General features: G+C 55.0%; 1 protein-coding gene across 1 annotated transcript in view; it reads right to left on the bottom strand.

Moving 5' to 3' along the window:
• ARHGEF17 (Rho guanine nucleotide exchange factor 17) overlaps nucleotides 1–23,977 on the bottom strand; it is a gene marked incomplete at its 5' end in the record, with an annotated part of 58,261 nt that extends 34,284 nt beyond the window's left edge. The window contains one exon of the mRNA XM_008074599.2: nucleotides 21,296–23,977. Within this exon, the coding sequence (XP_008072790.2) occupies nucleotides 21,296–23,977 (2,682 nt within the window). The remainder of the gene's footprint in view (nucleotides 1–21,295) is intronic.
• Between the last annotated feature and the right edge of the window lie 5 nt (nucleotides 23,978–23,982).

The raw sequence follows: 23,982 nt of genomic DNA, 5'->3' as shown, positions 1-23,982 counted from the left end.
TGTGTACAGCAAGTTTAGAATGTCCATGTTCAGTCCTCCCTTGAAGGAGGGAGGCACAGAAGGGACCATATTTCTACCCATTTGATATAGGGACACTGAGGCCCAGAGAGGAAAGTGTCTCAGAACCCCCAGGGCAGCAGGCAGTCAGTTGAGAACCAGACTGGACCTTTAGAATTCTTTCACTGTAACTCGTCCAGAGGAGTCAACTAGCTGGGATGTCTCCTACACCCACCCTGTTCCAGGACCCAGGGGACACTCCCAGGAGAGAGTAAGTTCTACCCATCAGTCAGTCCCTCCAGCCTTCTAGTCCCGGTGACCCTGGCCCAACCCAGAGACCAGGGAAGCCCCCTCCCATCATGCCAGGCAAGCCTAGGTAGTCACGATGCCCAGGGACAGTGACCATGCCTTTCTCAACCATGCCTTCAACCAACCTCTGCCTCCGGCTGACCAGTGCCACTTGGGCTTTTGGCCTGGGCAGCCACAGTCACGTGTGTGTGTGTGTGTGTGTGTGTGTGTGTGTTTGTATGTGTGTGTGTGTTGTGTGTGTGAGAGAGAGAGAGAGACAAAATTCACAACTGAAGCCCAGGATGAAGGCCACCACCTCCAGGAAGCCATCCTGATAGCTTAGACCTGCCTATGCCCTTCCTTCTCCAAGCTTCTGGAGTTTCAGCCTTGAAACCTCAGGATCTCTCTAGTCTTGTCATGGGTTATTGACAGCAAGTGGTACCACCCAGCACCTTAGAGTTTACAAAACACTTGCATAGCCTAGTCTCATAAGACCCTCACAACTCCTTGGAGGAACCCGAGGTTCAGTGGGGGGCCACACTTGCTCAGGTTCTCAAGACTAAGAGGTCAGTGGGGCCAGGGGCTCAAATCCCCACTCCACCCCACTGACCTGCTCTGGGACTTTGAGTAAAACACATGAACTTGCTGACTCTGAGGACAGACCACAGCATAAAACAAGAGGTGCTATCTATGGAGGCAGTCCTCTATGCTGCTTCCTAAGTGCTTCCCATGTATTTATGTCAGTATTTATGTCAGCCTCTTATTACCCCACTTTACAGAAGATGATGATGATACACCAGGAAGTTAAGTACCTTGTTCAAGGTCTCTCAAGCAGACAGAATTTCTGCCCCGGGGGGCCCAGGTGGAAGAAGAGTGGTGATACCCATCTCTATACACAGTATCAGGAAAGAGGGTACCTTCTAGCCAAAGGGAGTGACCCCAAGAGCAGTCCAGGTTCCAGCACGAGGAAGATGCCCACAGGGTCTTTTTCCCAACAGGGAAAACTGGTGATCCAGGGCAAACAGGGATGCTGGTGAGTCATGGCACTTAGGAAGACCATTGAAATGCTATGGAGAAATGTTCAGGTGCAATATCACATGAAAGAAGCAAGATGCATACATACTGCACCAGCTTAATGTTATTTTTAAACACACACACACACACACACACACACACACACACACACACACACACACACACACCTTGGAAGGAAATGCACCCAGGATATTAACAGTAGACAGGATCCCTGGAAAAAGTAGGTAAAGCCAGAGACCACTCTCCACTGATGGCTACATGACCTCCAGGAAGTCCACATCTGTGCCTCAGTTTTCTCATCTATAACAAAGAATATAAAGGGCTTACTTAGCACAGTGCCTGGAACAAAGAGAGCATTCAGTATTCTCAGAGGTTGACTGGGTCAGCCTCCTCCCAAGGCAGGCATCCCCTGGCAACCCTTGCTTGCATACTCCCAGGGCTGAGGGCTCAGTCCCTCCAGTGGTACCATGGTAGCTCTTTCCACTATGGGCATGTCTGCTTCAGAGAAAGCCCAAGCTGAGCAGGACCCCTCAGTCTCCAAGTGGCCTTAGCACTGGATAGCAGTGACCTTGGAAAGGCCCTTCCTTCACCTCTTATTCTAAAATCCTTTGGTCTTGGACCCTTCTATGGGGTGATTCTTCAGGTAAGATGTTGGGAGAGGCTTTCTACATGGCTTTCTTGTCCCCAGCCCAGGTAACCACCTCCGTCCCTCCCACTCTCTGGCATGACAGAGTAGCATTTGTTGGCAATACTTTGTGCCTTTTCCATTTTCTCCTTTAGAAAACAAATGAGAAACCAGCTGGGTCTGACCGCCTCCCGGCTCCACCCCAAACCCTCCAGTCCCCCAGGGGCGGGAGGCCCTCTCTGCCTCCTCCCTGGACAAGGGCCTGGTGGAGAACCCCAGAGGAGGGGCCCTGTGAGCTGGCTGTTGCCATGGCAATGGCAGCCCTGGAATTTGACCACTGGGGCCCAGGAGTGGGGGTGGGGAGTTGGTATAGGCCATGCTGGGGGCAGGGAAGAGGGTCCAGAGGCCCAGAGAGCCAAGAAGAGTAGGGCAAGACAGGGATCCAGGATCCCCTCCCTAGCCTCAGTTTCCCCATCTGCAAAACAGGAAGAGACATGAACCTCAAGATCTTTCTCTTCCACCTCGAATCCAAATTGGGACCTGGGTAAGGGTTGGGGTGAGGGAGGCAGCCTGCACAAGGCCAGCTACCCCTTTTGAGGGGTAAGGACACCGGGGAACAAGGACTCACCCAAGGTCACACAGCAAGTCCAGGTAATGCCAGGACTAGATAGATTCTGGGGGATTGGTCCATCTATTCTGGCTTCCCTACTTCTCTGTAGGAGAGTATGAGGGTACCTGTTTCATAGGAGGGAGAAAAGGATCCCCCCAGAACGGCTATGGCTGGGCCCACAGTGCTGAGACAGCAGATGATGTTCCCGCCCCCAGAAGCCCCTGGCATTTCTGGATCCAGAGGGCCTGCCCCCACCCCGCCCGCTGTGCCAGGCTGCAGTGGGTATTTGTAAATGGGTCTCTACCCCCTCCCCATTCCTGCCTGCCCATCCCAGGAACACAGGGAATTCTGCTGCCAGCCCTTCACCCACTTCAGTCAAGCCTGAGTGGGCACTATGTCTGTGGCCATCCTTCGTGTCTCACCTCCAGGACAGCCCCTTCTTGCTGGCTGCCTCAGTCTTGGGATCAGGGTGAGGTCCAGAGCCCCTTCCAGCTAGGATACTTTAGGTCCAGAGAGGAAATGGGACTTGTCCAAAGTCACACAGTACTGACGTGGAATTTAGGAATGCTGTGCCACCAGCCTGCGTGCCCACCAAGTCCTACTGCTGCCACCCCAGGCCCTTCAGCCCTCTGCCTCTGACCCTTAATAGCCACAGCCTTGCTGCCCTCAGCTGACCTTCACACCCCCACCCTAGAATTATTCCAATTCTGACCGAGTCACTCTTCAGCTTTAAACACTAGCCATGCAGGAGAAAAACAGATGGAAACATAACTCACGCTACACACCAGGACAAATTCCAAATAGATCAAAGATTTAAATGTAAACCAAAACAAGGCAACTTAAAATACCAGAGAAAAACATGGGAGAATTGCTTTATAACCTTGGAGCAGGAAAGGCCTTTCTAGCTATGACTCTGAATCCAGAAGTCATAAACTAAAAGCTTGATAAATTAGAACGCATAAAAATAAAACCTTCTGCATGGCAAAAATACACCATAAACAAAGTCAAAAGTCAAGTGTTAAATCACGAAAAAATATTTGCAACACATAACCCAGGCAAAGAATGAACCTCCCTAATATTTAAAAGGTTCCTAGAAATGGATAAAAACAACAGGCCAACAACCCAACAGAAAAATGGACAAAGGACATGAACCATTCATAGAAAAAGGAATCCAAATGTTTCTTGGACACAGAAAAAGATGCTCAACCTTACTCAAAATAAGATAAATGCATACTAAAAGACACCGAGACACCATGTTGCACCTATCAGATTGGGAAAATATCCAAAGGTCAGAACTGGTAAGGTTGTGGAGAAATGGGTCTCTTACATCCCGCTGGTGGCAGACTCTGTGGACAGCAGCAAAATGAGACTCACATCTCCCCTCCATCCCAGCAATTTCACTCCTAGAAATGACCCATGGCAAGCTCGTTCACCGCAGCACTGTTTGTTACAGTAAAAGACAGAAAAAACTGAAATATCCTTTAACATGTGGTGACACACAGTTTGGTAACCTGTACGATGAAACAGCATGCCGTACACAAAAAAGTATGGAAGCTCTCAAAGTACTTAAGGGGCCAGACCTGCGTGTGATGTACGGTACAAACAGCAAGGAGCAGAGTGGCATGCTGCCATCTGTGAGGAGAGTGGGGGCAGATGACACATCTGTTGAAATCTGCAGACAGAAGAAGTCATAAGAAACTGCTAACTGGGCAGCCTGGGGTCGGGCAGGGTAGGTCATAAGCTGGGGGGAAGGAGACTTTTTATGCTTTTTTGATATTTCTTAGCCATGAGGATATATTCTCTATTCAAAATATTAAACATATAGATTGCATTTTATTCATTCATTCACTCTGTTGCCCAGGCTGGAGTGCAGTGGCACAATCATGGCTCACTGCAGCCTCAACCTCCTGGGCTCAGGTGATCCTTCCATCTCAGTCTCCCAAGAAGGCAAGACTACAGGTGTGAGCCACCATGCCTGGCTAACTTTTTGCTTTTCTGTAGAGATGAGGTCTTGCTGTGTTGCCTAAGCTGGTCTTGAGCTACTGGGCTCAAGCAATCCTCCTACTTCAGCCTCCTGAAGTGGTGGGATTACAAGTATGGGCCACTGCCTGGCCTAGATTGCAGTTTTTAAAAATCCACCTTGGAAATCAGTCTCTGCTGTCTGCTCTAGCCTCATGGCTCAGCTCTGAAAAGCCTTTGCATCTTTCTTCTTCTCCCTCCTGCGTGGGGACTCCCTGGGCTCCCCCGGCCTCAGAGGATCTCTGCCCCAGCCCTCATCACCCCCTGGTGACCCACCTCCAGGACAGAGGCCTGATGTCTCTGTGTCTGCCTGGTGTCACAGAGGCCTGGTGTCTCTGTGTCTGCCTCCTCAGAAATGGCACTGCCATGTGTTCCCAGCCCACATACAGGACCAGGTCCCAAGACGGCTCCCAGTGATTGAAGACAACACGAAAGAATGGGGCACACTCTCTGGGACCCTGAGCTTGGAGCCTTTGTCTTTGCTTTCTCCCTTGTGTTTCCTCATCAGTCTCCTCTTTGACAGTTCCAGCCTCACATGTGTTCATCCAGAAAGACCTCCCTGCCCACTTTGCATTCAGAGAGGGCCTTGGCCCACCAGCCTTCTCTGCAGAGAACTGTCAAATTCCTCCTTGAAGCCAAATCCCCAACTCCTACCTTAGATTAAGTGACCTTGAGGCTGAACTCTGAGCTTGGAAAAGAGTGCCCAGCTTGAATAAGGTCTTGGGGTCGGAACTCGTTAGGTGACCCTGACAATCCTGTCCCTATCTGGGCCCCCATCTGTATGGCGAGGAACATGGACCCCAACTGACCCAGAATCAATAACGGGCAACTTGGTAGCAGGACAGGATTTCTGCTACTGACACTCCAGTAGAGCCCAAGCCTACGGAGCCCCATCTGTCCTCTACACAGTGCCTCTCCATCCCCTTGGACAGCTATCTGGAGGCATCCCAAGTTTTCCTCAGGGAAAAGCTTATCCCCCTACTGAAGAAAGCTCTCTAGGCTACTCTCAGGAGCCCCATCTGCTTCTCTCCATCCCTGGGGCCCTTGCGAGGCTACCAAGCCCCCCTCCACTTCCCATTTTCTTTATGGCTCCACAATGATCCCCAATGGTCTATGGTCCAGCCCAGCCACCACAGACATTATCACATTAAATGCTCGCAATAATCCTGTCATCATCATTCCCATTTTACAGGTGCATAAACTGAGCCACAGAGTGGTTAAGTATTCATTCATGGACACTCAGCTAAGAGGAAGTGCAGGGTCTGAATCAACACCAACTGGCTCCAGTCTGTTCTAACCGTTACATCAATCCAGCTGGATGCAGGATCAAGTCCAAGGACTTGGGATGACCCCTGACACCACCAGTGACCTGGCCCTTGCTGACCCACCAGCATCAAATTTCCCCAGCCATCTCATGCTCTGGCTGTACCACGTTCTGGCCATAGGAATCCCTGCAACCTATGCCTCTTGCACCTCAGACTTTGCACATACTGATCTCTCTGCCAGGTGCGCCCTCTCCCTATTTTTATGTTCAGCAATTTCCTCCTCATCCTATGTTTTCGGTGAGCAAAGAAGTGGCAGCCTAGGCTATACGGTGGGCCAGACAGGCTGGTGCCTAAGGTGGGCAAAGCCTAGGTCCCGAAGAGCCTTGCAGTCTCAGAACTCAGGCTTTCTTCTGCAAACACCTTCACGCTCTTCCTTTTATACACTCTATACTCTGGGGAGGTCCTTCCTGGTTCTAAACTAAATCACTCACTCTAGAGGAGTCAGGAGGACTCCTGGACTTCTAGAGAATGTGCCACTGCCTGTCTCTGGTCAGTGTGACTGACAGGGTGCACGTTCTGAGAGCACGGCTGGCTGCCATTCCCACCTCCCTAAAGGGCCTGTGTCTTTCCAGGTGGCAGCAGTGGGCAGGCAAGGTCCTCCCACCACTCTAACAGGCTGCCCTCCTCATCAAGCGGAGCCCTGTGTGGGGACACTGCCTGCTCATAGGAGCCCCAAGGATCGGTGGAGTGCTCCATCAGCCTGGCTCCTACTGGAGACCGGGCCCCAACAGTTTACCGCTGCGGGGGGGGAGGCTGGCTGGTCAAAGTTCTGAGTCTATGAAGATGCTGAAAGGAGAGGCCTGTACTGCTCTTAACTTTCATCAGGGCTTCCCTCTGCCCAAAGCAGAGATTTTCTGACTGAATCCTGGGGCCTCCATGGAAGTACATGGGAAGAGATGTGGCCCAGGGGACACCCACGTCACCACCTTCACTGAAATCAATGAAGTTGGCTTGTTTTATAGTTCTTTGTCAAGATTCCTCTGGAAGAAAGAGTTCCACTGTTTTTAAAAGCTTGAAAATTACTGTCCTGGGATCAAGTCCAGCTTTTCAGGCCTGGCCTTCAGACTCCCCAGGTCCCACCTGACTTCTCCAGAACCAGGGAGCTTTCATGGTATCCCAGATGTGCCAGGGCTTCTCCATCACAGTCCTCTGCCTTTGTAGATCTCTCACCTTGAAGGGCCCTCGCCCATCTCTGCCTGTCAAGACCCTGCTGGTCCTTCAAGGCTGTAACCACTCCCTTGCCCTAACCCTTCTTGGCCTCCTCTGACCCTCAGCTCTCAGATTTACTCCCTAGGACAGGCACCCCTTCTCCTTCACCCCACAACCCCCGTGCTACCAGTTCTCAGTCAAATGGCTGGGCAGTCCCCATGGTGGGTGGGAGGTGGTGAGGTCTGCTCCCAGACAGGAAGTGGGCTGAGGCCCTCTCCCCACTCACCTGGTTCTGGTATCCACTGCCCAGTTCAGCCCCTTGCAGGACACTCAGGGGGTTTCAGTGCAGGACAAATGACCCTGCTCACATCTCTCCAGACGGACCATGTCCACTAACACTACTCATTAAGTCGACATCTGGTTGCCCCAATCTATTCCAACTTTGCTACGGTCAAGGCTTGCTCCAGGGAAAGTCCGAGGGGTTCTCAGGTTCAGTCCTCCCTCCGTATATCTGTGCAGATGTCAAAGAAATCTGCTGGGGATTGAGGAAGAGAGGGTGTGTGTGTGTGTGTGTGTGTGTGTGTGTGTGTGTGTGTGTGTGTGTGTGTGTTGTGCACTTCCAGCTTTTGCCCATGTTGGGAGGGGATAGGGATCTACTGTCATCTTACTCCACCACATGAGAATTGTTGGTTTCAGTGTGTCCCCCGCTCCAGTCTGTGGGCTCTGCCAAGGTTCCTCTCTGCGTTTCCAGCCCAAGCACAGGGCCCAGCCCTGGGTCCTTTTTCTCTAGCATCCACAGCCCAGGCCTGGGCACACAGAGGGGGACCTAAGGACTGAGGGGAGGGGGCCACAGGTCCGCCTGAGGTCCAAGAGTTAAACTTGGGGCACAGGGCTCAGGGCTAGGGGCCCAGAGGGAGGCAGAGCAGGAGGCCGGGGGTGGGGGAGTCGGCCTGGGCTGACTGTGGGTCTGGGCCTCTCTGGGCTCTTTGTCCAAATATGGAAGGTTTTTTTGTCTCCATTTGAGTCACGCCGGCCATGGCCCAAGAGATCTGCTTTCCAGATACTGCAGGCGGGACTGCGCCACACTGCCTGGCCTGCCTGGCTCCCCTTTCCCTGCCTGTAGCCCATCTGAGTACCTTTCCAAACTCCTGGGCCAAGCTTTCTTGGCCAGTAGAAAGCCCAGCACCCGCCTCAGTTGCTCTCCAGCACGGAGAGTAGGGTTCCTTGGCCTGTGAAGAGAGGAAACGCTCATTCCTTCTGCCCATCACCTCCTCTCACTCCCCAAGGTCCCCTTAAACGCAACTGAGCCATTCAACTAATATTCACTGAGCAACTACAATGTGCTGTTCCTTAGGTTAGGACCTGGTACCTATGTCCAAAGTGAAATCCACCATTCCTTTTGCACCCACCTTGGTGATGGCACCACCCAGGCTGTCTCAGAGCCAGGGACCTAAGCAACATCCAGGCCTCTGGAGCCAGACTGTCTGGGTCTGAACTCCAGCTCGGCCACTCCGCTAGACTCCCCAACCCTGGGCAAAGTGCTTCACAGTGCTGCACTTCAGGGTCCTCATCCATAAAACGAGGGTCACAGGACCTCCCCACAGGGCTGTGTGAAGACAAAGACGTGTAAAGTGCTCAGACTGTGTGTGCCTGGTCCGCAGGAAAAGCTTTGCAATCTCTGCTACCAAGACCTATGACTTCCACCCCTTGACTCGTGCCAAATCCAGTTGGGTACTGTAGACTAAACTCTGAAGACTTTCCATTACCTTCTCCCTGATGTATCTGTCTTAGGCAAGATTCACTTGCCCAGCCTGGGGGTTCCACTACCCCCTCTCTCTTTCCAGCCTCTGTGCTCTGAGCTAGGCACCTCACTCTCTCAGGCCTCATATTCTGCCTCCCACCCAACCTATCAGTACTGACTCGGAGCGGGACCCTTTGCCCATCTGTCACCTTCCACCTGCCTGGCCCCAGGGCAGAGCCAACACAGTGCTGGACGGGAATGGTGAGGGGAGCTCAGAGTAGCCTGGGAACTCCCCCAGGGCAGGGCTCAGTTGGCCTCCTCCTGCCTCCCTTTCATTATTTATTTAATAAATGTGTATTGAGGTTCCACCGTGTGCCAGAAACAGGAGGGTTTGGCATGCTTGGGGCTCCTTGACCAGAACCAAGCACTGGGTCACAGGGCAAACTGGGGGCTCCCACCCACATCTCCACCCCCCCCAGAGCCTTTGAGGTCGGTGCCCTACTGACCACTGACCAGAGAGGAGTTGCAATAACTGAGTGTCCTGGGGTGGGGGCCGTCTCTGACACCTAGGCTGGGAAGCCAAGGGGGAGACAGCCCTATACAAGGGCCTCTGTCTGGCTATGTCCAGGGATGCGGGGGATTGAGCGGGTCAGGGTAGACCAGAGACAGAAGGAACAAGACCCAGGGAGGAGAGCAGGGGGAAGGACAAGGAGGGGGATTGAGAAGAAAGCGAGGCGCCCCCAGTGAGAAGGGCCTGGCGTGAGAGAGCAGAAGAAAGAAGCCCATCCCTGGCAAGACAGCAGAAGCCCTCCGCAGCCCGGGCTCCGAGTCCAGGTGATGACATGGGGCAAGCGGGGATTAGGGCCTTGCCCTGCCCTCCTCCTCCTCCTCCAGCCTTGGGGCCAGGCCCGGGCCTATTTTTAGCCGGTGCTGAATTTAGCCATTCCCTCGGAAATTCCTTAGCCGCCCCAGGCAACGCCCCCGCTGGCCTTGGGGAGAAGCCTGGAAGCTGCTGGTCCAGGCAGAGAGCGGAGGGGGTCAGGGCAGCAGGAGCTAGAAGGGTACTCAGGATCTGGTGGGGAGACAGGCCCAGCTCAGCCCCCAAAGCTGAGATACCCTCCCCCTGTCCTCCTTTTCTCCAGGAAGGCATCTGGGGCTACACGGCCACAGAATGACACTGGCCTCGGGGGTCTATGGTACAAATATCACAAGGGTCTTTGTCTCCAACTACAGGAGCCAGCTAGCAGGCTGCCTGCCTGTCTACCTATGGCCCTCTCCCCCAGCACCTGAGAGCTTGCGCATTCCAGAGCTCTCCTGGGCTCTGCCACATCAAGGACTCTGCTTCACAGATGGGGAAACCAAGGCAGAGTGACTTGTCTCGGGTCAGAGCTGGCAAGGCAGCATGGGACTGCTCCTTCCCTCCCCCCCACATTTCCCACAGTAGCCTCTCCCAGAAGGGCCTGATTGCAGGTGTGGCCTGGTGCTCTGCTGGTTCCCTGGCAACCCCTTCCTCCCAGTGACCCCCTCCTGAGGCACAGCACTTCTGCCAGAGCAGGGGGACCAAAGACAGACAGGAGGCATTCTAGGCACAGAGGCAGGGACCTGAGCTGGCTCAGAGGCCCCTCACCCTTTCAGAATGCAGAGGAAACTTCTGCCCAGAGGCAGGGGGGTGACTCAGACCACGAATACTGTCCCACTGCCACATCTTCTGACTCAAATAAGGGAAGTGGGTCCCGTTCCTCCGCCCCAGTTTCTGACAGGTCCCCTATGACTAGATTCACATCCTCCAAATTGTCTCCCCAGTCAGCCCTCCCCTCGCCATCTCCACATCCTCTGCTCCACTAAGTCCAGGCTCCTCATCTCCCTGCGCCCTCAGGTCCGCCCATCACCTCACAACCAGAGGATGCTTCTGCCGTGCAAAGCTGGTCGTGCTTCCCCCAGCCCCTCCTCCTCCATGGCTCCCCACTGCCCAGACCATTTAACTTGGCCTTCAAGCTGGCTCCTGCACACACGCCCTCTCCCCACCTGCTCTGGTCAAACAGAAACATTCCTACTCTCTTGGTCTGCGACATGAACAGGGTCTCTCTTTCCTGCTCTGGCTCAAACCGGTTCCCTAAAATGCCAGGTGAACGATGTCAACTCTCCTTTTAAGAACTCTCAGCCGTCCCTTAGACCCAGCAGTTCCAGCGTGGCCCGGAGCAATGGCGAGGTGCATAGGAAAGGTTTCTGGGACTGGTCCACCACTGTGTGGCCTTGGGCAAGATCCCTCCCCTTGCTGGGCCTCAGTTTCCTGAATAATGCAGGGGCGAGGAAAATTTAGAGAACACAGCCGGTTTCTAAGGGTCTCTCCAGGTGGACTCTCCTGTCATTCGAGGCCCTGGCTCTCTTCTTCTTCCTCCTGCCCTACTGGCCTGCCAAGAAACCGGACATCTCACCACTAGGCCCCACAACAGGGAGACTAGGAGAGACAGGGGAACAGTAAGAAACCAGGAGCGAGAGCTCGGCGACACAGGCAGCCAAGAAGGATGGAGTCAGCGGGGCCTTTGTTGGGGGCAGGGGTCCCTTCCTGTCCTTCCACCCCTTCCCTGCCACATCTGCTCCTTAACCTCCAATGCCTTGTCCTGGGAAAGGACTGAATGTTTGTCCAGGGGGTGGGGGCGTGGGGTCTCAGCAGTCCCAGGAGGCCTGGCTGTGGGGCTGGCTGGCGGCCAGGAACCCGGCCTCCCTCCCTCCCGCTCCACAGCACTGCGCAGGAGCAGGCCTGCTCACCCCCTGGGAACCAATAAACAGGAAACAGACACCAACCTTGCGTTGGCTCCCTCGGCTGGTCCCTCCATCACTGGCCCCCACTGCCCTCCTGCTGGCCCATGACCTGCCTCGCCTCTCTCTGACCCCGGAGGCTCAGGACCAAAGGACGTCAGAACCAAGAAGTCACAATCTCAAAGTCACGAACAAAATCAAGCTAAGAAGGCCAGACTCTTGGAAAAGAACCCAGAATCCTTCATTGTGAAACCACAGGATTCTGACTTTGAGAGTGACAATCTCAAAAGCACATACGAAGTGACCACGTCTCTGAGTGCTGCTTAGACCCAGGGTCCCAGGCCAAGGGCTTCACACGCATTATCTCTTTGGCCTTCATAATAACTCCTTAGTAGGCCGGGTTCAGTGGCTCAGCTGTAATCCCAGCACTTTGGGAGGCCGAGGCGAGTGGATTGCCTGAGCCTGTGGGTTCGAGACCCACCCGGGCAACTTGGCAAAACCTCGCCTCTACAATAAATAAAAAAAATTAGCCGGGCGTGGTAGCACGTGCCTGTGGTTCCGAATACTTGGAAGGCTGAGGCAGAAAGCTCGCCAGAGCCCTGCAGGTCAAAGCTGCAGTGGCCGGGAGCATGCCACTGCACTCCAGTCTGGGCGACAGAGTGAGACTCCAACACACACACACACACACACACACACACACACACACACACACACCACAAAGTAACTCTTTAGTGTCCCCATTTCTGGGCAACAGAGTGAGACTCCAACACACACACACACACACACACACACACACACACACACACACACACACACACACACAAAGTAACTCTTTAGTGTCCCCATTTTGCAGAGCAGGACACTGAGGCTCAGACTTGAGGTCCAATAACTTGTTAAATATCATCCAGTGAGGGAGTGAGTCAGAGTCAAGAGTCGAGATTTTAACCTTCTCGGTCTGACCCCAAAGCCCACAGATACTCAGACTTTCTGCCATGGAGGGACTCTGAGCCCAGAATGGGAGGCAGAGGGATTGAACCCCACCTCAAAGGCCACTGCCAGTGGCTCTGGGACTTTAACCCAGAGAGGGCTTTGGCTCGGCTCTGCTTCTGACCTGGGCTGAGCTATCCCAGACACGTCCAGGATGGGGCTGGTGGTAACAACAGTAGAGGAAGGGCTGGAGAAAGCAGTAAGGGCAGGGACCACGTGGCTCACCCTCTGGTGCTGGCTTCTTTCCCGCCCCATCTCCAAAGGCCCAGGCTGTGGAACCACTGATCCCGCCCAGGTGCAGCCAGGACCCAACCTGCTCTCCTGGCTGGAGCTTTGTCCTCTGCTTCATGGTGAGAGAGAGGTGCCAAGCGACTGAGAATCTTAGACTCATAAGATCTTAGTGTCTCCGTCATGAGGGGAGGAGCTAACGTTTCTTGAGCACTTTGTATGCACCAAGTCCTCTTGGCATTATTGCACTCAATCTTCACAATAATCCTTTGTGAAGTAAAGGGATAGTGCCCCCATTTTATAGACTCAGGGGAGTAGGTAAGTGCTTGTCCTGGGCCTAGAGTCAGCCTGGGGGGAGAGGGCATTTTGGACAGTGCCCTTTCATGCTACTGCCCTGGTAGCCCCTTGGCCTCTCAGGTACAAAGGGACCTCTGGTCAGACAGCACCGGGGTCAACAATCTCCAACAAGGAAAGCTCAGCACATGGGGACATGGAGCTCCTTTCCATCTGTCCCTGGGCTCCTAACTCTGCCCTCAGGTGGGACAGCCTGACTCTCCTTGCCCTGTTTCTAAAGTCTCCAACTGCTCTTCCCAGGAGCTGCCTCATCCTGTTTCCTAGTCAGCAAAACTTGGGCCAACCACCCTGGAAAACAGACCTGTCCCCAAGGGACCCATTGGCACTTCTGTCCCTGCAGGGATAGAGTCCAAGCTTTCCCCATGTGTCCCCACACACACATTGAGCTCCGTCATGGGGCTTAAGGATTGACTGCTAAATGAATGCATTAACAAATGACAAATGAACATGGAAAGAAATGAAGGCAGGATAAATGCAGTGGGCCTGAGTTCACAGGCTCTGCCCCACTGGGAGCTCTGAATCTCAGGCGCCAACAGCCTGGCCCCTTGCCTATCTGTGTGGTAGGCAGAATAATGCCCCCCCCAGATAATCATGTCTTAATCTACAGAACTTGCGAACAAGTTATCTTACGTGGTGAAAAGGGACTTTGCAGATGTCATTAAGGATTCTGAGATGGGAAGAGTATTGCATTATCCGTGTGGGCCCAAGGTTATCACAAGAGTCCTCAGAGAGGAAAGCAGGAGGTGTAGAGTGAGAGAGAGAGATCTGAAGATGCGATGCTGTGGCCTTGAAGATGGAAGAAGGAGCCACAAACCAAGGATTGCCAGCAGCCACCAAAGCTGGAAAAGACAAGGAAGCGGATTTTCCCCTAAGCATTCAGAAGGCAGGCAGGCCTGCTAGCACCTTGATTTTAGCCCTGTGAAATCCATTACAGACTTCTAACCTCCAGAATTATAAAATAAATCTATGTTGTTTTAAGCCACGAAAGGTGTAGTAGCTTGCTATCGCAGCAAGAATATACTGCTCATCAGTCAGCCTAGAATGTGTCTCCATTATGAGGGGAGGAGCTAACATTTCTTGAGCACTTTGTATGCACCAAGTCAACATTTCTTGAGCACTTTGTATGCACTTTGTATGCATTATTTCAGTCAATCTTCACAATAATCCTTTGTGAAGTAAAGGGATAGTGCCCCCATTTTATAGACTCAGGGGAGTAGGTAAGTGCTTGCCCTTAGGCCTAGAGTCATCCTGGGGGAGAGGGCATTTTGGACAGTGCCCTTTCAAGCTACTGCCCTGGAAGCCCCTTGGCCTCTCAGGTACAAAGGGACCTCTGGGCAGACAGCACTGGGGTCAGCAATCCTTAACATGGAAAGCTCAGCACATGGGGACATGGAGCTCCTTTCCATCTGGAGCCCCTTGGACTCTAGGTACTAGCCAGCCTAAAATGATTCCAGCCTCTGGAATCAGCCAAGGTCCTTCCCACCTCAGGTGACCCCTGTACTCCTCTCTCACCCACTCCCTGTCCAGGGAGGGTTTTGGAGCCAGAGGACTTCCCCCAAACCCCAAGAAATAAACCAGAAGTTTTAATGTCCCGTCAGCAGCAACATCACACATCTGGACAGGCCCCAGAGTGAGCACCAAAGCCTGCCACATGTGTGGGGTCAGACCCTACCTGGGAGCAAGGGAGGCCTGAAGCAGGTGGTAGGGGAGGGGTCCTGGGGGACCGACCTGGGCTTGAGTCCAGGCACCTCTCCTCACTGGTCTCTTCAGCGGCCTAATGAGACTGAGTCCCGCCTGCCAGCATGTCAGTCTACAGGCTGAGATACTACTCACGATTGCTTCCTTTCCCAACAGCCCTGAAGAAGGTTTTATCCTGCTGCATGAAAGCATGCAGGAATCTGAGGCTCTGAGAGGGAAGGGGTTTACTGAAGGCCTCACAGCAGGAAGACTGTGGGGCAGAGCTGGAACGCCAGTCCTCTGAGTCCTAGTACATACCTCCATGTGCTTTACCACGCCACCCCTAGAGAACCCTACAGCTACTGGAGGACCGGGTCCTAGAAGTCCCCCTGGAAGTTCAGATACCCTGGCTGGGGCCCCAGGACCCTGTATGTCATGGATTGGGGCTCATAGAGTCCAGTCGCCTGACGGCTGTCCTCTGCCTTTGTCCTCCCCCCTCCAAATGTCCCAGAAGCCTTGGGGGCTGAGAAGTGAAGGGGGGATCTGGGGGGGAAATCAACTCCCATGGGGTGGGCATCAACTCCAATAGGCTCCTACTTCCCAGGGGACCCGGGGCCCCCATTTCAGGGCCTGCCAGCAAGGCGCCAGGCTGCCTGGGCACATTTCCCAATAAGTACGCCAGGGCTTCGAGCCTTTCTGGGAAACATAGGCTCCCCCTTCCTCCGCCCTGCCACCAACATCCTTGCCAACTCTGCTCAGTGGGAAGGCTGGGACCAATGTATGGCCTGGGAGTCAGGACACCTGGTGCCAAATCCCATACTTGCCATGGGCAAACTTGTGCCTTGGGCAAACCTGTGTCTGCTCAGTGCCTGCTTTTTATCTGAATGTCAGAGCCATGACAATGCCTACCTAGCTGGGAGGATCAGATGGGAGGGACAGGGCTGCCTTTGGGGGTGGGGGCGTGAGCTCCCTGTCCCAGAAGACATGCAAGCTGGGATGCCATGGTGATGGCCGTCATGGTGACTGCAGAGCAGACACCGGCAGGACAGGGCTGGGGCCTTGTGACAGCTCCACTCTCTAGCCTTTGAGTGAAGCTAATGTAGGTCTACGGAGGGTGGCCAGTGCAGTTCACAACCCCAGTCCACTCCGGGGCTTTGTTAATCTCCCCCTTCCACCCTAAGTGACCCTTACACACTGCCCAGCCCCAAGAGCAGTTGCAGCCCTGTGTCTACTTGAATGCTGGGCTCCACACCCTTGCAAGTCCTCTGTGCTGCAGCAGAAACCCATCACTCCACCGCCTCCACCCTAGCCCAAGTCACCACCAACTCTTGCCCAGATTATCCTAGCAGCCTCCTGATTGGCCCCACTGCTTCCACTCTGGCCCCTGCAGTTCACCAACATGGAAAGGCTGGAGCAGACCTGTGAATGCCTAAGTCAGATCAGGTCACTGTTCTACTCAGAACCTTCCAACAGCACCTGCTCCATTTCACTCTGAGTAAATGCGGAAGTCTTCCTATTGGCCTACAAGAGTTTCTAGCCCTAACCCTGACACCTCTACTTTCCCTTGCCTCTCTGATCGTTGATCTCCTACTTCTCTGCTCCTTCCACACAGCCTTCTTGACTGTTTCTCAAACACCTCAGTGCCTTTGCACTTGCTATTCCTCTCTGCTCAGAATGCTCTTACTCTCAGACAGCCATTTGACTTACTCCCTCACTTCCTCCAGCCTCTGCTCAAATGTCACCTCTTGAGATAGTCCTTCCAGACCTCTCCATCTAAAATAGTACCCCCCCCATCATTCTCTATCCCCTTATTCTGCTTAATTTTTCTCCCCAGGCCCTACCACTTCTTGACACATAATGTCTCCATTTACAGACAAGTCTCCTCCCTAGTCTGGAAGCTCCACGAGGCAGGTCTTTGTTTAGTTTGCTGTTGTGCCGAAGAGTCTAGGTGCTCAGTAAGTATTTGTTCAATGGATGAATGCATTACCCTATCAAGGGCCCCCCAGGTCTCTGAAACAAACCCTTACTGCAAACAACCTGCCATGTTCTTTTCCATCTCCTAGCCTTGCTCATGCTGAGTCCTCTTCCTCAAGCCCCTCCCTCTCTTCCAGTGTTCAAGACCAAGCTCAGGCAGAGCCTCTCTTAGGAAAGCTCCCTGCCAGTCCCCAGGCCAGTTCCTCAACATTCTAGCTCCTTCCAGTTAGCTTCTAGATGCTAAACTCTTTGAGTATCTTGACTCCCAGGCAGCCTGGGGTGCCTCCACCCCACTGCAGGGCAGCATGTGTAGCCTGAGAGATCACAGATGGAAGGGGGGGGCAAGTCCCTATACAGGGAGAGGGGGCTGGGGACAGGATTAGCAGCAGCCTCCCCGCCTCCCAAACCCCAGCTGGTCCCGGAAACGTGGGGCTGGAAAATGTCAGACTCAACTCTAGTCTGTCCCCCAGCCCTCCCTCTCTGGGTGGACTCATTCCTAGACCACATTCCCCCCAACAGTCCAGGGCCATTAGTAAGGAGTTGGGGGGAGTGGAGAATAAACAGTGGAAAGGGACAGCCCTTCTGCCTGTCCTCCCCCACCCCACCCTCCTCCTACTGGGTGACAAGACATGTAATTATAGATATTTGGTATCACTCAGAATTCCAAGTGTCCTAATCACCTCCTCCCTTTCCCCCCAGAACCAGTTTCCATGGAAAAATTACAGCAAAAAGCCAAAGAGGGGAAGGAGAGAACCCACCCCTGTGGGTTCCCTGCCAAGGAGAGACAGAGAAGGGTGACTGGAAGAACTGCCACCCGCCTGGCCTTCATCAGCAAGGCAGGGCGCTGGCTGGGCAAGGGGGCTTGAGGGAGGTGACTACTGGGGAGTGGAGAGGAGCAAGGCCAGGCCAGGGGTCTGGTACTCGGGCCTGGCTCTGCCCAACCTTGCTGTGTGGCCTGAGACCCAGCATTCTCCCCTTCCGGGTTTCAAATTTCTTCCCATCCCAACTCCAGGCACTAATGCATTAAATAACCTGATGAATGAAAGGTTCGGGCTGTGGGGACGTGCAAGTGACACTTCCCCAAGTGTCCCCTGACTTGTCTCCCCTACTCAGCCGGCGGGCCGATTCCCTTGGGACCCTTCCCCTTTAAGACATGGATATGGCAGGATTCAGGTGAATCTAACAGTCAGCAAGTCTAAGTCAGCACTGTGAGATACCCATGTACAGCTCTCACACTGGAAGAATGAAACGGTGTCTGGCATATACTAAGCACTCAGTAGGTGTGAGCTGTTGTTACTGCTATTCCAATATGCTAAAGTTCTGTGAGTTCATCTACATACAGTTCAGAAACACTTGCTGTTCTGGACTACAGTTGGGGCACATGTCAAATGGGTTAATCAGGTATCCAAGGGCAGAAGGTTGGACTACAAGATTCCGTCCTTTAAGGCTGGGGTGGGGGAAGCCCTGGCACAAAGGGTTGCTGATTAGCCAGGCTATTGTGGGCCTAACTGGAAGTAACAAGGGGTGTGGGAGGGGCGGGGCAGGGAGTCCCAGGTAGCTCTGCTTCCTCATCTCCAGGCACATACACAAGCAAGTGTTCTCGCAATAAATGACCCTCAAGCAAGCCCTCAGTCCCTGCACTCCTAGGTTCTTACAGCTATGGCAGACAGCTGTCTTTTTCTCCCTTCCAGACACACCCCTAGCTCCTGCCACTCCCCTTGACTACCCTGCAGGCTGAGTCCTTCCCGCAGAGCCTCCATGGCCAGGCAGTCTAATCTCTCCCTGAGCAGATGGGAAAATTGAGGGCCAAAGATGAATCTGTTCAGGTCTCAGAGTAAGACAGAGGCCGAGCTAGGCTGGTACCCAGGGCTCCTGCCTCCCAACAGTGGGGAAACACCACATAGAGCATGAACACTGGCTCTGACGGGCGAGGCCTGAGTGTGAGTGACTGCCCACAGCTTGGGGTTAGGCCAGGGATCCCCTAAGCTCCCTGGGCTTCTCCTGTCAGCCCCTGCTGGGTTCTGCCCATAAGCAAAGAGTGATAGCTCCTCTCTTCTCCTCTTATTCTGGAGCCTACACCACACCATCTCCACCCACAGCCCAGGGACTGTGACTGGAGCCCCAGGCCCAGAACAAGGGAACATTGTGTCCTCAATGGAGGCCAGCAGGAGGGAGTGGACAGCTGCTCCCCCTCTTTCTGGAGCCAGAAGGAAGGAGACAGTAGGAAAAAGTCAAGCTAGCAGGTGGGAGAACTTCCAGACTTTACAAAGGGGTGGGAAGTTAGGGGATGGTGAATCTTTTTCTGAGTCTGTTGAAGTCCACCAGGTTATACTGAGGCCCCTACGGACTCAGCCCTGTGCTCAGAAACCAGCAGTGGGGACAGGGAGAAGGAGCTGAGCCTGGTCACTGAGAAGCAGCTGGGACAATGCAACCTGTTTCTTTCCTCTCTCCTGCTCCCAGAGAGGGAATGATCATACCACCCACTCACCCTACAAGAGCCTGCCAGGCAGAGACCATCACCCCCTTTTTACAGAAGGGGAAAGTGAGGCATAAACAGGGATGTGGTGGATCCTAGGACACATGGAGACCTGCAGCCAAAGCTGTAACCCTGCTTTTCTAATTGCAGACTCACCAGTTCCTACCCCAAGGAGTAGGAGAGGGCATCAGGCTAGGCCTGGAAAAGTGGGAGGACTGGTATGGCAAAGGCTTGAAGGCAGAGAAAATCTCTGTTCAGGGCAAGGAAAAGCCTGTATTATGGCAGATTTGTCCCACCTCAGAGCCCCTCCTCCCACCATGGGGGAGGGCGGTTATGTGAAGGGAGGTGGGGCAGGAGCCAGTTCTGAAAACTCCCACCTCTTCTCTGTGCCTCAACGCCTCCTCTTAGGAGCACCCCTTCACTCATCCCCCCAGTCTCCCTGAGTCCCATGGTTCACTCTGGCCCTAGCTGAACCTTCAAGGCTCCCAGAGGAGATAATTATATGGGAAAGGACCCCTGGCAGGGCCGCCCTGCTCTTTTCCTCCCCTGCCCCACCTTCCAAAGGCAGAACTGGCGCTGGAACTTAGGGACACCTGAGCTGCCCTAACAGGGTCTCAGAAGGAAGGACAGGTCCAAAAATCCCCTCTCCCTACTCCCTGCCTGCTGCCTCTCTGCAGTCTCCATGAGAAACACCAGCCAGGACCAGGGGGAACCAGAGACGAGGAGAGAGAAACAAAGAGAAAGGGAACTCAGAGGAGCTATTAGAGTGTTGGGCATGGGAGTAACCAAATTAGTCCAGGGTTTAGGGTTTCCAGGCTTTTCACACAGGGAACACAAGTGGGAGTACAGGACGCAGCTGAAATAACCCCAGGCCATCCCTGAGCTCAGGCCAGAACCCAGAGCCTAGAATCTAGCTTCCAACCCAGATGCCAGGACATATTCTGCCTAGACTGAATCTGAACCAACAGCCGAAACGCTAGGGACAGCTGAAGCCAGAAAGTAGAAGTAGGTGTCTTGTGGGGAGTGAGCCTCGGGGCCAGGATCTGGCAGAAAGGGAAGCGCTTTCTCTACCAAAAAGGGGGTAGAGTGGGGAAAAGACGCAAGCAGGCAAGCTGAGGGGCCAGGTCTCCCAACATGGGCCACAGAGGCAGCCCTGCCTATGGAGTCCAGAACCATTCCCAGTCTCTCACAATCCAATCCCGACTCTGCCCTCCCCTGGAAGCCCCCATCTAGAAGCTCTCCAGTCTGAAGAGGCTCTGTCAGAACTCAGGCCCCAAGAGTGCCCCAACTCAAACCCACAGACTCCCCTAAATCTGCACAGTACCAGCTAGATGGAAACACTGGCACCCTTGTCCATACTCCACCCTGATTTACAGATAGGGGGAATAATAAGTCACGGAGAAAGGTCAATGTTACACAACAGGGATGGACTGGGGTTAGATCCATAAGGCCTCTCCACTACTCCATCAAGAAACGCCTTATACCTCCCCAGTTTTCCCAGGCCCAGGAACAGACCTACATTCTGACCTGTCATAGGAAAGCCACACAAGGAAGAGCAAACCCAGGGCAGCTGTGGGCCCCGACCCAAGCATCCTACAAAGGGTCTGGCCGACAGGGCCGCTGTGGGCCCCCGAGCCAAGCATCCTACAAAGGATCTGGCCCACAGAGCAGCAAGGCTCTGAGAAGGGTCTGAGCTTGTGCCATCATATTCTCACAGCTCCAACAAAGAACCACATGGGAATCTCCAAAACCAGTCCCTGAGAAACAACCAAAGAACAAGATAAGAATTCTTTGTAATTGTCACCCAGAATGCCTAAAGCAGAGCCTTTGCCATTAGCACTAGGAGAAAAGTGAAGCCTCTGCAGGCCTGAGTAGACAGGAGCCCTGTGTCATTAACACTCTCGAAACTGCCTAGGCACTTCCAGGACCAGATAAGCACCCTTGGGACCTGGGCACCTGTTCAGTGAGTACACTACAAAAGCTCCTGCTTCAGTCAGTGCCCACGGCCCTCCTCTGGCCTCATCCTGAAGGTCCCCCATAAAGGACTCACCACCTGCGGCTTGCTGCAGCACTTGCTGGCTGGGGCAGGCTCATCTGGAGGCCGGGCTGCCTCAGGGGGTTTGGCCTCAGCAGAGGGTGGTGCAACCAGAGGCAAGCGGGGCACGTCCACGGGCACTGGGGCAGGGATCTCGCCTGAGTGGAGGGTCAGCATGTATTGCTTGGTGACGTCCTCAAGTGATGGTGCCTGCAATACGGGATGGGCTCGGGCAGGGAAGCCCATGGGCTCTGGCACAGCCACAGGGGGGCCGACAGAGGTCGGTGGCTCGGGCACCGCAATAGGTGTGAAGGTGGCAGGCACACTGGCATGGCGGACGTGTTTGGAGGAGGGCTGGGCTCGAGACAGGCAGTCAGTCTGGTCCTGATTGCTCTCTTCTCTCCTCAGCTCCTGGTGACTACTCCGAGCTGGGCGCTTCTTAGAGCCTCGGCGGATGAGCTGCGGGGACAGGACGTCAGCCAGCTTGGGGTCAAGGTGAAAGTCTCGGCGGGCAGTGGAAGAGGCAGGCAGGGCCTCAGGCAGGGCCCTCTCAGACTGCGCCCGGCCCCTGGAAGGACTGAGTTCTTCTGGCTCTGCCCGCTGCTCTGCAAGGATGGGCTCACTGCTGGATGGAAGCAACAAGGGCTCGACTTCTCGGATGGGCTCCCCTCCAGGGCCCTCGAATCCAGGCCCAGCCAGCTCCCCACGGCGACTGGGGTCGCTCAGAGATTTCTTCTTGGGAGCTTTGCCAGAAACTCTGTCGTCTGCCACACGCCCCAAGGCCCCAGGCCCCTGAACTATGCTCTGAATAACCTCCCGATATCCCTTGCTCTCTTCACTGCCCACAGACCAGTCACTGTGACCGCTGGTCAAGCCCTCATCCAGAGCGGGTGTCGCTGGCAGTCCTGTCTTGGGGCCCAGTGAGCCCAGGAGATTGCTGTCCACAGAGAACCCAGAGGGCTCCTCAGAGGTGGCAGCCCGGTGACGTTGGGGAATTGGGTCACTCAGGGACCTGAAGGCCTCCCCTGCCTCTCCATTGCTCAGTTCAGTTCCATTAGGGCCTGAAGTTGGGACTTTGCGTCGCCGGCGGAGGGCACCTGGTGTGGAAGGGGTTTCAGGGGACACCAGGGCCCACCCGCCCAGATTGTCTTCAGTCCCTGGGCCACGGTGGTTCGTCTGGGCTGAGGATGAGGAGAGGGGTCGCCATACTCCTGTGGTACCCAGGCTGCAAAAGGCTGCCACAGGAAGCTCAGGGTCTGTCCCAATGCCCTCATCTGTCAGACTGGACTCAGGGCCTGAGAGCTCCTCCTGGGACCGCTGGCCTTGGGTCATGTTCCCTGACCAGTCAGGGCTTCCAGGGGGGACATCACTTCCATCATCCTGCTGGGCACCCATGCGCTGGATCTTCTCAAACACCTGACGGGCCTCCTGCACATACTGATCCTGGACAACGAGGGGCAGTGGATCCTCCTCCACCCCAGGGCCTGCCAGCAGGAGCTCAGAGGAGCTGGGCTTCAGGGCACTGGTGCGGGGCAGGCGGCGGGCCGTGGGCTTCTCAGAGCAGGTAAATGACTTTGCCCTCCGCAGGGTGGCCGTCAAGTCCTTGAGTGTAGGGCGGGTGCTGGGTGATGCTGGGGCTGGGGCAGGCATGGGCCCAAGTTGCCCCACGGGGCCACCTGCTGATGGTGAGTCTCTGCCATCTAGGGGGCTGCTCCCACGGTGCCCGGGTCCCCCACCAGGCTTTCGGACCCTCAGCTCTGAGAGGTCTGAACGCAGGAAACTGAGCAGCGTCAATGTCTCTGAGGCAATATCGGGATTGGACAGGGACTTCCGCTGCCTGCTCTTGTCCAGCTCCAACGCTCCATCCCTCAACGCTCTGGCGGCGACCACAGGTCCCTTGGCACGGGTTCGAGCCTGGGGCCGCAAGAGCCCTTCCCCAGCTCCAAAGCTAGGAGAGCGGTACAGGCCCCAGCTGCCAGAACCGCGGCTAGACCACAGGTCGTCGTCTTTGAGGGTCTCGGTGCTGGAATAACGACTGCTACCGCGGGAGCCTGCCGGGCTGGCCAGGTATGCAGGAAAGCTCACCTTGGCCACACGGAAAGCTCCTCCCACAGTGTCGGACAGGGGTCGCAGTGCCTCCTGGGGACCTGGGATGCAGGGCGGAGAACCAGTACCCCACTCCCGGAGTCCTTCCTCTCTAGGGGCTCCTGGGGATGTTGGGGGCTCGGGGCTCCTGGATCCCCCTGCTGAGTTCATGCTGCTCAGATTTAACCCATCACTGTCAGGCCTGCAGTCATGAGCCAATAGGGAGCTTCCAGGCCTGAGCCCCGGCCTCCCTCCCCAGCGGTGGCCGCCCTCACCGTCTTGGTCCTCGTCACTGCCCGAGGAGTGGCCGCCGTGGTAGGCCGGACTCTGCGCCCCGGGCGGCTGTGGCAGGCCCTCCTCTTCCTCCTCGCTGGAGCTGGCAGCCCGGCTGCGGCTCACAGGATAGGAGGAGGCGATGGAGGAGGAGGAGGAGCAGGAGGCCCGGGCCCCGGCCTGCGGTTGGGAGAAGCTATGCCAAGAATGTAAACCATCCGCCGGACGCTGCGCCCGCTCCTGCTGCTGCTGCTGCGGCCGGCTGCGCCTCCCCTCGGTCCTCGGCCCGGGCAGGGGCCGCGGCGAGCGCAGACCCGCCAGGGGGAAGCAAGTCCGAGGAGGCG

Source organism: Carlito syrichta, unplaced genomic scaffold (assembly GCF_000164805.1).
Source record: "Carlito syrichta isolate Samal-C Ts95f unplaced genomic scaffold, Tarsius_syrichta-2.0.1 Scaffold117767, whole genome shotgun sequence".
NCBI classification, from domain to species: Eukaryota; Metazoa; Chordata; class Mammalia; order Primates; family Tarsiidae; genus Carlito; species Carlito syrichta.
Note: the sequence above shows the minus strand (reverse complement) of the source record. Positions and strands in the feature narration are given on the sequence as shown.